Source organism: Crinia signifera, chromosome 11 (genome assembly GCF_055691185.1).
Source record: "Crinia signifera chromosome 11, ASM5569118v1, whole genome shotgun sequence".
In the NCBI taxonomy this organism is placed as follows: domain Eukaryota; kingdom Metazoa; phylum Chordata; class Amphibia; order Anura; family Myobatrachidae; genus Crinia; species Crinia signifera.
In genome coordinates this window covers 15,777,440-15,793,374 of record NC_139227.1, presented here as the reverse complement: position 1 = coordinate 15,793,374, position 15,935 = coordinate 15,777,440, and the positions used below count along the sequence as shown (strand labels likewise).

Below are 15,935 nucleotides of genomic sequence, written 5' to 3'. Positions count from 1 at the left end.
CTAAAGAATTCTCTCTTTCAAATATGAACCCGCTTGTTTGTGCCAGTATGAGATAGATGGAACATACCCAGTGCCCTCTCCTATTTCTCCATAGGGCAGGGTGGCATTGCCCTTCTGCTCCATGGGAGGTTTCTGTTCTGCCTGAGCTCCCCAATATCGCAATAAAATATAGATGTAGGCAGCATCAATTGAAAGGGGAAGACTAATTCTTTTCAAACAAGGGTGCCCATCATGGGTACAGGTTTAATCATGGGGGTGATATGTCATAGTGCCTTCCTGCCATACTCTGTCTGTTATGTGGCACAAAACACATGAGTGGCGGAGATGTGGCGTCCCTGACTGTCCTGGCTGCCCCGGACGGCGGTGTGGAGTGAATGCCAATAGGTGCCGTAGGAAGCGCGGGCACTGGCAGCGGGGCGGCCGAGCAGCAGAGGAAGTGCTCACCCCGCTGGAAGGAAGGTGCTCTGCAGGGAAGAGAAGCGCAGTCCGGTAATCCTAGGCAGCTCGTCAGATCGGGCATTGGCGGTGGGGAGAGACAATGCCTGCCACACCGCTGGAGAATGTCCCATCCCTGGCTGTAATCTGTGTGCCATGCACCGGCCAATAGGTGACTAGATGGAAGGTGCCCACAGGGGGCAAGGCTGGTGCCCAGAATGTGGGGATAATGATCAGGGAACAATGTATGCAGCAGAGAAAGGGATCAGGTTGCAGAAGGGTGCCCATAAAGTAGGGACAGTTATCTGTGGCAATGGATGCAGGGCACTGGCAGCATCACTCTGGTACAGACAGATGTCAGCAATGCACAGTGGGGAAGTGACGCCGATTGCGGGAGATTCGGAACCTGCCGTGGCTTGTTTCCTGGGAGCGGGCATCTGCCGCCGGAGTCTGTATTGAGCGCCCTGTGCACAACCGGTGTTAGTAGCCCGGGGGCATCGTGCGCTGCTGCTGTCATTCTCCTCCCTTGCTGCGGCCACTACCAGCCCTCATATGCCACCCTGTCACTGGCTACTAAGACTTACCGCGCTACAAGGGCCGCTGCTGCCCGACATATTTCAGGATCTCCCCCAGCAGCGACTGACTAGCAGGAGATATTTGCCCCACCCAGATCATGCCACTCTGCATAGATCCTGCCCCAGGCCAGGTTCCCTCCTGTATAGATTCTGCCTGCCCCAGGCCAGGTTCCCCCCTGTAACAGGTTATGTGCACTGGGACAGCATGGGGGGATAAAGAGAGAGAGGGGAGAGTCGAAACTGGAGAGGGGAAGGTTAAACCGTACCCCCCCCCCCCTTACTTGATTCTTTGAGGAGACCTGCAAAACATGCACTGTGTGGGGTCCTGAAGCCCGAGTTTGAGAACCTGTGTATTATTCTGTCACTATGATGGAATGATAACTATTTATCATATATTTGCACAAAGACGGTATCAAAGCAGCCATCTTTTATGTCCGTGACACATACACGACACCACGCATCTCATTAATGCCCCACTTCTTACCTTTCCAGACTCTCTCTCAAAGTCCACGTAATCACGGGTGGGTGCCTGACGTGGCTCTCCTTGCCAACTGGCTGGGAAAAACTGCAGCGACAAATTGGTTCCGGTGGCCACGAATGCCTCAAATAGAAAATCAACAGACAGTAAGTCAGCGCGCTTCTGTATTAGTACTGACAGCAAGTCCCAATGCCTTATCCCGTATAAGATATTGGGGGTTACGTTAAAGAGTCCAAGTTTTCAGAAGCAACATGAACTCTAATCTAGGCGGTAGATTTCAATTAGCAATAATGGAAACAGCAAGGCCAGGCTTCATCAGTGGCCATTTCAAGCTATACTTCACCTACATGGCCACTTACATGATAACGGCCCCATTGTCAGCTCCAAGAACATGGATCGCCAAAAGATGGAGCACACATTTATCACAATGACTCCGTACTGAGGGGTAGATGCACAAAGCGGTGATAAGGGAGAGGGTGAGCCAGAGGAGCAGTGGCCCGTGGCAACCAATCAGCACTGAAGAAACATCTATAATTTGCATAATATACAGTTATACAGAGCAGCTGATTGGTTGCCATGGGCCACTCCTCCTCCATTATCACTGCTTCATACATCTGGCCATGCCCCACTGGTTCCGTAAGTACAAATATAGCAGCACAAACTCATGGAGTAAGAACACCGCCTGTAATTGTACTGAGCCCTACAACTTCTCAGGCAGATTTTATGTCCCTAGAAACAATCTTGTTGAGTTGTGTGTTCTTTAAATACCCCTTGAATGTGTATAGGTACCTGTAATGATAACTTACTATTTCAGATCGGCCATCCCTACAGGCATTCTGAAAACGTGCCTGGCGCTCTTCATGCGGTCGGTCACGGAACCCTGTGTACTTGATCTGTAAGGAAATAACAAAAGGCAAACAGATCAGCAATGTGTTAGTATTAGAAATGTTAGGGACCCATCTAATGAAGTTCACCTGGACGCGGTGGATGGGCCCACATATTTGCGCAAATGTGTGCTAAGAACTTCAATTATACTCCATGTTAATTGTAAGATTATTTTTACTATCAGTGCTCTTAGCACCTAGAGTGTGCATCAGTATTGTTCTCTTTTCCAGTATGGTACTAGAAGCCTTAACTTGGTAGCACTTCTCATTATGTTTAAAAATATGGTGTGCAGTCCAGTCCCCCCCCCCCCCCCCTCTTTCCAGCACACATACATACACAGATCAGTATACACACATAGACAGATCAGTAGTGTTCATTCTAGCACCCGCCAACTTTGAAGCCCATGCAGTTCCTCATCCCTGCCTGGGGTGTCGTTGCCTGCTGCAGTGCTTCTACCACAGTGTGGTCTGTATATAAACACTGATATGCAAACCAGACCTGTGCTAGAAACCGCACAGCAGACAGCAACACCCCAGGCAGGGAAGAGGAACTGCATGGGCTTTCAAAGTTGGCGGGTGCTAGAATGAACACTAGATCAGCATACATACATACATACACAGATATATATATATATATATATATATATATATATATATATACACACATATACACACACTATTTAAGACGTGTTCGGCTAAGTTCCTAAAAGACCAACGAGTAGCTACAATAAAGAGAATACTGTACTGCTAATAAACTGAAACTAAGATTTCATAAAACCTTCCAATCTTAAGGTAATAATCCAACTGGTCAGGTGTCCCAAGTATATTTGTTTTTTTGTAACCCAACAGTTTCAATATATTAAATGGCAACAACATGGGTAACAAAAAAATATATATATATATATATATATATATATATATATATATATATATATATATATATATATATATATATATATATTATATAACGTATATGAGCGCTTACATGTGACACAGAAATAAGATGGATTTATAAATTTTAACAGGCATGTTCCTACTTACACACATACTAAGCAGACCACAGTAACCATTTTCGTGTCACTACTATGGGGGTTATTCAGACCTGACTAGTGGCTTGCAAATTTGCAGGCTGGGCGATAATCAAACGCATATGGCTCGTAGTTTGCATGCGCGAGGCCAATCAGCAATTAAATCCAGCTTTTTATTTTTGGCCATTCGCAAGTTGTTCTAGAGGAAGCCGCCATTTGTGGGTGTTCACCGGCCCTCTTTAATAAAGCTCCATGTGGAGAAAAAGGCATCAAGGGACTTTTATAGTGGACCTGCTAACCACCCCTGTGGACAAGCCAGACGCAGAAGGGAACTATGGGTTATATGGCCATCGGAGGAAGGTAGAGAGAGATGCACTTACTGCAGCTGCAAGCTTCAGCAGCAGCGCCCCTCCGCCTGCAGCGTGTGTGGTTTGATTCACAGACAGTCGGGATCCCGACAGTCATTATCCCGACTGCCTGGTCTCAGACAGCGTGGCCAGCGCAACAAAGCCCCTTGCGGGCTCGCTGCGCTCGCCACGCTGCGGGCACGGTGGCGAGCTACGCTCGCCACCTATTCTATTCTCCCTCTATGGGGGTCGTGGACCCCCACGAGGGAAAATAGCTGACGGCCGTCGGGAACCCGGCCGTCAGTGTTTTAACAGTCGGGATCCCAACTGTTGGGACCCCATCCGGCAGCCCCTGCAGCAGCGAGTGATAAATAGCCAGCTAATCAGCTCCTGTCTGACATTTTTCAAACACAGCCTGTGGCATGTCAGGTAGGAGCTGATTGGCTGGCTGTTTATCACTCTCCATTTTATCACTTTTGAAGCTTAGAGCATCTGGCCCAAGGAGAGGTAAACTCTCCTTTGTGAGAGTTTACCTCTCACAAAGAAGTTTTTTGAGTGGGCCTTCCTGCAGCATATTTTTTAACCCCTGTAGCCCTATTGATATCTGCCTTATCCACACTGACATTTGCATTATACATGAATGGGGACATTGCTTTTGCACTAGCATTTGAAAATCACAGTATGTACTACTGGACAATTAAGGTAGTGGAGTATCTAAATCACCTCCTTTATTACTTCTTTTTTTTTATATGTGCCTCAATTCAATGTAGTGTTCATTCTAGCACCCGCCACCTTTGAAAACCCATGCAGTTCCTCTTCCCTGCCTGGGGTGTCGCTGTCTGCTGTGGTGTTTCTAGCACAGGTCTGGTTTGCATATCAGTGCTGATATACAGACCACACTGTTCTAGAAGCACTCCAGCAGACAACGACACCCCAGGCAGGGAAGAGGAACTGCATGGGTTTTAAAAGATGGCGGGTGCTAGAATGAACACTATCAATGTATACTTTAATCTAAAATTCAATTAATTGTTGTGTTTACAGTGTAAATTAAACATATTCATTATTTACGCCTACTTATTACTGTATTTATGTACCATCCATGTTAGTCCTGTTATAAAAAAAAATGTCAATAGCCCAGAGATTCATATTTATTTATCTATTGTTTTCTTAAGAGTGTCAAGGAGCGCCCAGGAGTTTTTTAGGGAGGATGTATGCGACGTCAGTTCTGGCCTGTTTCTATCACCCCTTATAAGCAAGTCCTCTGTTTCACACAGACCGCATAAACTGGAATAATCATTTGACGGCAAGTTGCAAATGGATTTGCTGCTCATCGTCAACCTGCGATATTTTCTGAAGCCATTCGCAGCCTTGCACAGGGTGAGATCTCACTAAGGGGATTATTCAATGTGGGCCGCTATTTCCACTGCGTTCCTGACAGCATTGAAGGCGGAGTTCAACTAAAAAGATCCAACTTTAAGACAAGCCAAATCTTTTTGGTCGGAAACGGCCGAGGATTGTCCAGTTCACGGCTGTTTCTTGACAATCCGTGGCCGTTTTCTCCGACACTCAACAGGCGGAACATTAAATTCCGCCAGACGAGTTGCAGGCGAGCCAACAGAAAGGGCCCAGGATTCCTACATTGAATCCCCCCCTTAGGTGAGGCGGCACCTATCTGCAAATTAGAACTGATCAGGTCTGAATAACCCCTATATTATCAGGTCTCATTAGCGGAGATATTTGACCAGGCCGTGTAAAATGAGTAAGGCACTCGGGTCAGTGCTACTTTGATTTCTGTGCACAACACGCATCCGCTTTGACCAAAAATGAAGGTCTCTGGAATACTGGATATTTTGTCACAGAGGGGTTATGGACCAGTGAAGTTGCCATAGCAACCAATCAGCATCTACTTACCATTGTATAGAATGTACTTTATAAAGGTTTCCTTAAAGATAATTTCCTGCTATGGGCATTTTCCTACTGAACCACAGCCTCATACTATACAAATCAGCCTCATAGTTTTTATTACATTTGCAGTTTTATTAAACAGATGAAACACCCAAAGCAATTTATTACACATGAAACCAGCAGTAGAGGATTTTCTATGTGGCCACTTACGGTCAGGCGAGTCCCAGAGCCCACTGGGCTGAATCTGGGCAGGAGCCACGTTACTGGTGCCAGTGTCCAGCATGCACTGCTCTGTAGTGCAGAAGTGAAAATAAACCACAGTACCCAGCCGTCCAATCCCATGCTGCTCAGAGCTTTAGTTCACTTTGAGTTTTTTCAGTATAGTGTGGGGAGCTGGATTGGGCCAGCCATTGTTTTGGTGCATTGTGTAGGTTGTGATCGTGCAATCTCGGGCTGCAGCCACAACTTTTTATTCATTCTGGTTTATAAAATTTCATATCCCATCGTAAACGTTCCTCATTCAATCTCCCCTTCCACTACCTGTCCCCATATTCAGTCTCCCCTCCATTTACCATTCCCAAAACACAGAAACCACTCCAATGTACGTAATACTCATCAATCTCAGCAACATGGACTGCTTTCAGTGCACAGCCCCCTCATTGCTTTCCCTAAAACAAAGCCCCCCCCCCCACAACACTATCCCCAATACGCATTTACACCATCACAAACTCTCTCCAGTACACACAGACCCCCACATCACTCTCTTCCCCATTACACAGACCCCCCCCATCACTCACTCTTCCCCAGTACACAGCCCCCCCCCATCACTCACTCTTCCCCAGTACACAGCACCCCCCATTACTCACTCTTCCCCAGTACACAGCCCCCCCCATCACTCACTCTTCCTCAGTACACAGCCCCCCCCCCGTCACTCACTCTTCCCCAGTACACAGCCCCCCCCCATCACTCACTCTTCCCCAGTACCCACCCCCCCCCCCATTACGCACTCTCCCCAGTACAACCACATCTCCCATTACTCACTCTTCCCCAGTACACACAGATCTCCCATTACTCACCCTCCCCAATACACTAAGGTCACCCTAAATACACTCACCCTCCCATCACTCACCCTCCCCAAAACACTCAGGCCCTCCTATCACTCACCCTCCCCAATACACTCACCTTTTTTATATTCTTATGCTCCCTTACCCCATAAACTTAGTCATCACTCACTTTCCCCAGTGCACTCAGCACCCCCATCACTCACTCCCCCCCCCCGCCCCGCCCCGCCCCAATATACTCAGGCCCTGCTATCCTCCCCCCAGCCCCATCCTCCTATGACTAGGACGGGGGAACACCTGGAAGCCTCAGCCACATCTGGATCACCCCTGCCCCCTCCCTACCAGGAGGGAGGGTCTCTCCCCGTCCCCAAATTCCCGGTGCTTTCACCATCCTCCACTACCTCACCCCCCGGGCCGGAGTTGCTCCCCCCGGCTCTCACCTCACACTCGCGGCTCAGTTTCCGGAAGAACTCCTCATTCTCAAACTTGCTTCTCTGATCTGGAACCACCCGCGGCATGTTGTCACCGGCCGGGTCACCGCACAGCCTTCCTGTCACCCCCGGGTCACGGCGCTCTGGGGTGTCTCCCGCCCGGTGGCCGCTGCTGGTCCTAAGCCCCGCCCCTTTCCTGGACAGTTTATAGCCACGCCCACCCACTCACGTCCCAACTCATCGCTCACTGGCCCCGCCCACAGCCCTCAGCTGTGCTTTGTGACGTCACTCACACCAAGGATAACCGTCACAGCGCGAGTGAGGCACCAGCCGCTGGCTGTCTCGTGGCGTTGTATTTGGGTCACAACAAAATGCAGCGACCCCCTTCTACTCAGAGCATTGTGTCACACGCTGGACCTGAACACAGGTGGGGCCATCATAGTACTCTGGGGCTTCCCCGAGCTGAAATCAGAGCCTCGAACAAGCTGGTACACTACACACTAGCTGATTTTAATGAACGATACGCACGATAACGGTATTATCGTTTATTACATTCTGGGGGAAATGTACTAAGATGGGAGTCGTATTTCAAAGGGGATGTTGCTATGGGAAACCAATCAGAATCTACTTATTTATTTAGCTCCCTAGAAGATAATAGATAGTATCTGATTGGTTGCCCATAGCAACATCCCCTGTGATTATAGAACTCCCATCTTGGTAAATTTCCCACTCTCTGTGCACCCAGTATATCGGTAACGATGCGCACTCCCATGGATAGTTAACGATAAACGTCTGAACTAGGGATGGCCATTGACCATCAATGATTTGAACTCATCGATGGTTCATGGCCGATGTCGAATACTTTTGCTATCGATGGGGGAGAACCAGATGGTTTCCCTCCATCGATGTAATAGCAAAACAATGTTTTTTTTCCCCCAAAGTGCCGGGACACGGAGCATAGCCCCGCCCCTGACACCCGCGAAGCCCCGCCCCGTGTTTTGATTGGCCCACAGGCCAATCAATCAAATACAATGGATGACCATCGATATGTAAAGATATTTATGGTCATTTGCATAGTTAAGCACTATCGATGGGCAGTTGCAAAATTGCTATCGATGGCAACCATTGATGGCAATGGCAACGATCGCCATCCCTAGTCTGAACATGCAGTCAAATCTGAGGATCTTCGTGGCACCGCCGATAGCGTTAAAGATATCAACATTACATCCATTGGCTGGCTGGCAAAGTTTAGCCTGGGGGGCAAGTCCAGAGCACTGGCCCATAAGTAGCGCATAAGTAGCCCATAAGTAGCGCATTGTTAAATGCAGGTTTTTCATTTAATAAAAAATATGTATTAATTTAAAAAAAATTAGGTCTGAAGTTGATTATATTATAAATACTTTGTGTCATGGCATTATTATTATTATATTATACAGCGGGAGCAGCCTGTGGTGTCATTGCATTATTATTATACAGTTGGAGCAGCCTGTGGTGTTATGGCATTACTTTTATATTATACAGGGTGAGCAGTCTGTGGTGTCATGGCATTATTATTATAGAGGGGGAGCAGCCTGTGGTGTTATGGCATTACTTATATATTTTACAGGGGGAGCAGTCTGTGGTGTCATGGCATTATTATTATACAGGGGGAGCAGCCTGTGGTTTCATGGCATTACTTTTATATTATACAGGGGGAGCAGTCTGTGGTGTCATGGCATTATTATTATACAGGGGGAGCAGCCTGTTTTGTCATGGCATAATGCCATGACACCACAGGCTGCTCCCCCTGTACAATAATAATTATGACACCACAGGCTGCTCCCTCTGTATAATAATAATGTCATGACACCACAGGCTGCTCCCCCTGTATAATATAAAAGTAATGCCATGACACCACAGGCTGCTCCCCCTGTACAATAATAATCATGACACCGCAGGCTGCTCCCCCTGTATAATATAAAAGTAATGCCATGACACCACAGGCTGCTCCAACTGTATAATAATAATACCAAACATAATGCCATGACACCACAGGCTGCTCCCTCTGTATAATAATAATGCAATGACAGGGGGAGCAGCCTGTGGTGTCATGGCATTATTATTATTATACAGAGGGAATTATGGTCAGTGGCGTAATTGGGGCTCCGCAGCCCCGGCGCGGGGGGGGAGCAGGCACCACCGGGTCGCAGGTTCAGTGTTCTAATGTAGCCCAAGAGCAGAGGGCATGGTGGAAGGGGAGCACTCTCTGGCTGTCTGTGTGAGGACGCAGTGACAGGGTCACGGAGCGTCCTCACACAGCCAGAGAGCGCTGCCCTTCCGGCTTGCACACTGCTGTGTATTTCCGGGCTCCCTGTAGCCAGGCGGAGAATGTACCCGGTGGACGGGGACAGCTGAGACAGTTTTTCTGCCTGCCTCGCCGCTCCTGGCCACAGTGATCAGATAGGCTGTCTGATCACTGTGGCCAGGCCCAGCTCGGCTGGTGGAAAACGGCGGCAGGAGCTGTCAGGAGTCAGGACGTGGTAAGCAGGGGAGGAGAGTGGAGGAGAGAGACTGCCAAGCCGCAGCGCTCACCTCCGCCAGCTATTATCCCCCGCCAGCTACCGTGTGTGTGTGTATCACATGTGTCAGCGTCCAGCCTACCCCGCTCGAACCCCAGTGCCTGCTGTCATTTAGGAGGGGAGGGGGCGCCAATGTTTTTTTGAGCAGGGGGAGCAAAATTGCTAGTTACGCCACTGGTGATGGCATTATTATTATACAGGGGGAGCAGCCTGTGGTGTCATGGGATAATGCCATGAAACCACACGCTGCTCCCTCTGTATAATAATAATAATAATGCCATGACACCACAGGCTGCTCCCCCTGTATAATATAAAAGTAATGCCATGACACCACAGGCTGCTCCCCCTGTATAATAATAATAATGCCATGACACCACAGGCTGCTCCCCCTGTATAAAATAAAAGTAATGCCATGACACCACAGGCTGCTCCCTCTGTATAAAAATAATGCAATGACACCACAGGCTGCTCCCTCTGTATAATAATAATGCCATGATGCCACAGGCTGCTCACCCTGTATAATAATTTGTGTCATGGCATTATTATTATATTATACAGAGGGAGCAGCCTGTGGTGTCAGCGCATTACTTTTATATTATACAGGGGGTGCAGCCTGTGGTGTCATGGCATTATTATTATACATGGCATTATTATTATACAGGGGGAGCAGCCTGTGGTGTCATGGCATTATTATTATACAGGGGGAGCCATGACACCACAGGCTGCTCCCCCTGTATAATAATAATGTCATGACACCACAGGCTGCTCCCCCTGTATAATCAATCATTTCATTTACTTACTGTATTTTTCTCCCTCCTGTCCTGCTGCGGCTCCCAGAATTTCACTTTCACTTTCTGCAGCCTGTCCTGCTGCAGCTGCGACCCCCCGACTCCTCCAGACTCCAGTCTGCCTTCCTCAGTCCTCTGCAGACGCGTGGGTGGGAGGCCTCATCGTCATGACGTCCACACCCAGCGTCTGCCACTGCCGCCCGGGGATTAGAGGTAACAGGTGGCCGGGCCCTCCTCCACGCAGCCGTGGAGGCCGGCGGCCATGTTCCTGTGGCCGCAAACAGTCTACAGGAACATGGCTGCCGGCAGTGCAAAAAAACAAAACATTAAGGCGGCCGCGGGGGCAGATGGCACCTTGCCCCCCGGCCCAGCCTGCCCCTGATTACATCGCTCAGACCCTACTGTGCATTCAAGTATCTCTGGGAAACATGGGTCAGAGACCATTTCTCCAGCGATTTCTGCATCGCTGCTGCTGCTGTTGTTGCCATTGTGGAGTCTGAGCATTAGAGCTTTCAGACTCCACTGTGCATCTTCAGTCAGATCAGATCACCGGAGAAATGGCCTGATATCCCCTGCCGATGTCCCCAGACTAAGGAGGATAAGTATGTACCCAATATAAATATGCCACTGTTACCCAGGAACCCTCCTCCAGAAGTGGCCACTGTGCAGTGTGATCTGACTGTGGATTCATGTTGATGATGCATCCAGCCAATAGGAACACGTAATGCAATTCAATCCTGGATGCTAAGATTCTGCCCAGATCACATTCAATATGCAATCCATGATAAATGGGCCCCTATATGATGTGCAAACAATCTGATATCCTCAGAGGCATGGCTGTTGGGTGCATACTCCTCGATAAAATAACAGTTCGGTGCCAGGAATCGTTTGTAGAAAGGTTCATCAGTAAATAGTACGCAAACGTTCTGTATATTGGGGCTAATTCAGTTGGGTCACTTAAGCAATTCAACCAGCATTATGGTGGGGCTCCGCACAGGATGGGTCTACCGGTACACTTACAGAACAGCATATACCTCTGCCCGAGTGAGGGGCGTGGGCAGCAGGTGCTTTTGCCAGGCCTAGTCTATTGGTTACTCAGCCACTGGTGCAGGTTTATATAGGAAACAATTAAGGCTCATTGGTGCAGATGGTCTAGTGAGTGGAGCTGGAATGCTCAGGTGACTCACCAGACAGTCCAACATGGCCGCATCTGTGTAATGGTGTGTACACACGGTAGATATGCCGTGCTGTGTGAGTCCCGATACGATCAGATCGCATCGGGACTCGCCTAGCACGGCATGCATGCAGTGGCACAATTTTGACTATATGGTGCAGATCTGCAATATATAGTCTTGGCTGCCGTCTCTATTTGACCGCCGACTTACACTCACACGAGAGCGCGAATCGGCAGCACATCGGGCTCGCAAGCCCTAAAAAAGCATTCAATCACCATGCGATATGGCTTCCGATGTTCACGATATCGACAACATCGGAAGCCATATCGCACCGTGTGTACACACTATTACTGTTGTTTGTTTACATTGGAACACCCTCAAAACTGTCCCAATGTCCACATTCAGTTTACATGCATACTAGTCTGGTTAGAGCTCTCTTGTGAGCAGGGCTCACCCCACACTAGTATGGGCCTTATTCTAGTTCACTCTTTCTGACAAAATCCTTCTTAGATGGACAAAACCATGTGCACTGCAGGGGGGCAGATGTAAAATGTGCAGAGAGAATTAGATTTGGGTGAGTTATTTAGTTTCTGTGCAGGGTAATTACTGGCTGCTTTATTTTTACACTGCAATATAGATATCACTTTGAAGTAAAACCCCACCCAAATCTAATTCTCTCTGCACAAGTTACATCTGCCCCACCTGCAGTGCACATGGTTTTGTCCATCTAAGAAGGATTTTGTCAGAAAGAGTGAACTACAATAACCCCCTATGTTTTCTAGGCTGCATTTATTTTGTCTAACATGTATGTCCCTGTTTGGTGCACATCCATTTCCCCTGCTGTGGAGCACTGGGGCACCTTAAAATCAACAATAACAGTAGGTCGGACTTATTATAAGCATTGAGGGATAAATGCAGGGCCTTACCTTTGGTAGTGCTAGTGGTACCTAGCACACAGCACATATGCACTGTCGGCCCAATACCACTGGCAGCAGGGCAGCCATCAGGGGGGGACTGCGGGGACTCCAGTCCCGGGCGCAGAGAGAAAGGGGGCTAAGGTCTGCAGTTTATAACATATCATTTGTCATAAGCAAAGTTCACATTTGTGTGTGTGTGTGTGTGTGTGTGTGTGTGTGTGCGTGCGTGCGTGCGTGCATGCGTGCGCCAGTCAAACAACCAGCAACTTCAGGTTGTACAGCCCACAGCTGTAGCAGTACATGCACCTGACATTAACTGACCCCGCCCTGTGCTCAATCATAACAGAGGGAGGGGTGGTTTTTACCCCCAGGTAAATGCAGTCTGTGAGGATACACTGGCTTCACTTTGACTGGCAGTGATTTCCTACTGGAGATGCCTCCATAGAGATGGATTCCTCTCTATGGGCTTCTGAGTGGCAGCCCATAAAATCTGTGGTCGGGGGGTTGCCGGCATCGCGGACACCACTGTAAAAAGAGTTTGGGGGTAGTAACATAAATTGGGAGGGTCAGTGATAACAGAGATGTGGGTGCAGTTATTACATAATGGGGGATTCCCTTATCACAGACATACAGTAGGTGGGGGTCAGTAATAACAGAGATTTGGGTGGTCAATAATAACAGAGTTTTGGAGCATTAACAAAAAAATATCTTGACCTGCTTTGGTGCTCTGTCTGGTGTAATGTGTGTAGCGTGCTCTGGTGCTCTTCCTGGCATAATGTGTGTAACGTGCTCTTTCTGGTGTAATGTGTTCCATCTGGTGTAATGTGTGTAACATGCTCTGGTGTTCTGCCTGGCGTAATGTGTGTAATGTGCTCCATCTGGTGTAATGTGTGTAACGTGCTCTGCCTGGCGTAATATGTGTAATGTGCTCTACCTGGTGTAATGTGTGTAATGTGCTCTTTCTGGTGTAATGTGTTCCATCTGGTGTAATGTGTGTAACATGCTCTGGTGTTCTGCCTGGCGTAATGTGTGTAATGTGCTCCATCTGGTGTAACGTGCTCTGCCTGGCGTAATATGTGTAATGTGCTCTACCTGGTGTAATGTGTGGAATGTGATCTGGTGCTCTGCCTGGGGTAATGTGTGTAACATGCTCTGCCTGGTGTAATGTGTGTAACATGCTCTGCCTGGTGTAATGTGTGTAACGTGCTCTGCCGTGTGTAATGTGCTCCATCTGGTATAATGTGTGTAACGTGTTCTGGTGTTCTGCCTGGCGTAATGTGTGTAACATGCTCTGCCTGGCGTAATGTGTGTAATGTGCTCCATCTGGTGTAATGTGTGTAACGTGTTCTGGTTTTCTGCCTGGCGTAATGTGTGTAACGTGCTCTGCCTGGTGTAATGTATGTAACGTGCTCTGCCTGGTGTAATGTGTGTGTAGCATGCTCTGTCTGGCCTCATGTCTTTTTCTATCATCTTCCTCTACCCTCCTGTCCCCAGGTCCTGTGTCCCTCATGTCCCTTTACCCTCTTGTCCCATGTCCTCATCTTCCTTCCTTCTCATATTCCCAGGTTCTGTGTCCCACTTCTCCATCCCCCCCTCATGTCTTCAGGACCTGTGTCCCATCTCACCCCCCTCCTGTATCCAGGTCCTGTGTACCTCCCCCCTCCCTCCTGTCTCCAGGTCCTGTGTCCCTTCTATCCCTCTCTATCACCCCATGTCCTGTGGCATACCTCATGTACTGTGTTCCTTCATCCCCTCCCACTCCACTCATATCGCCATGTTGACCCTCCTCCCTCATGTTCCCGTCTTGTGTTAACATGAACACTGGCCGATGCGAATTTGTGGCATCATGCCATCAGGTCTGAATTACCCCAATGTGCTATGTTTACCAAACCCACGCCACTGTAGCTCAATCATACTGGTCATCTAAGACAAATGTGCTCCATCGATAAGTTATATGATGTTTGCAATTAATTCTGTGCTGCTTATGTCTGGGAGAAAGGTGCCAGATTGTTATGTGCTGTTGTGACAGTCTTCACCATGTTGAACAAGGTCATGCAGGGACATTCTCTTTGACACAAGAATTCTTTAGCATGGGGATGGTAACTCCTGGGGTTATGAGAGGACAGAGTGACATCTACTAATCACTAGACCTTTCACATACACTGCATACAGTATGATAGAGTCCTCTAGTGGTGCATCAGTGTAACTACATGGACATTTACCTGTTCATGCTAATTGGTGTAATTGGAAAAGAAATTCTGCTATAGATGTATGGGAATTTGAATAACTATGGTAACTGGTTTATACCTATAGAATAACTATGGTGTTTTATACCTATAGAATAACTATGGTGTTTTATACCTATAGAATAACTATAGTAAGTGCTTATTCCTATATGATATATTTTGCTAGGTATTATGTTTTAAGCTTACAGAATACTTATGTCATTTCTAATTATTCCTACAGTATAACAATGGCAAGGATGTTTTCTATTGTGTGTGTGTGTGTGTGTGTGTGTATATATATATATATATATATATATATATATATATATATATATATATATATATATAAAAGACTTGCCCACCGGCCATTCCGGGAGTGTAGGCAAGCCTGGTATACTGTAGCTATGGTAAGTATGTTTATTCCTATGGTATAGCTACGGTAAGTATGTTTATTCCTATGTTATAGCTATGGTAAGTATGTTTATTCCTGTGGTATAGCTATGGTAAGTATGTTTATTCCTATGGTATAGCTACGGTAAGTATGTTTATTCCTGTGGTATAGCTATGGTAAGTATGTTTATTCCTATGGTATAGCTATGGTAAGTATGTTTATTCCTATGGTATAGCTATGGTAAGTATGTTTATCCCTGTGGTATAGCTATGGTAAGTATATGTATTCCTATGTTATAGCTATGGTAAGTATGTTTATTCCTATGTTATAGCTATGGTAAGTATGTTTATTCCTATGGTATAGCTACGGTAAGTATGTTTATTCCTGTGTTATAGCTATGGTAAGTATGTTTATTCCTATGGTATAGCTACGGTAAGTATGTTTATTCCTATGTTATAGCTATGGTAAGTATGTTTATTCCTATGGTATAGCTATGGTAAGTATGTTTATCCCTATGGTATAGCTATGGTAAGTATGTTTATTCCTATGGTATAGCTATGGTAAGTATGTTTATTCCTATGTTATAGCTATGGTAAGTATCTTTATTCCTATGTTATAGCTATAGTAAGTATGTTTATTCCTATGTTATAGCTATGGTAAGTATGTTTATCCCAATAGTATAGCTACGGTAAGTATCTTTATTCCTATGTTATAGCTATAGTAAGTATGTTTATCCC

General features: G+C 47.1%; 1 protein-coding gene across 4 annotated transcripts in view; it reads right to left on the bottom strand.

Annotated features, from left to right (window-relative positions):
- Positions 1-7,360, bottom strand: part of CBFB (core-binding factor subunit beta) — a 29,964-nt gene extending 22,604 nt beyond the window's left edge. For 3 of the 4 annotated variants that reach the window (XM_083163747.1, XM_083163746.1, XM_083163748.1), the window contains exons 1-3: positions 7,154-7,360; positions 2,295-2,381; positions 1,495-1,611 (exon numbers count right to left, since the gene is read on the bottom strand). In XM_083163747.1, coding sequence (XP_083019873.1) covers positions 1,495-1,611; positions 2,295-2,381; positions 7,154-7,231 — 282 coding nt within the window. In that variant the 5' untranslated portion in view covers positions 7,232-7,360. The remainder of the gene's footprint in view (positions 1-1,494; positions 1,612-2,294; positions 2,382-7,153) is intronic. The other variant, XM_083163745.1, reaches the window with a different exon arrangement.
- Between the last annotated feature and the right edge of the window lie 8,575 nt (positions 7,361-15,935).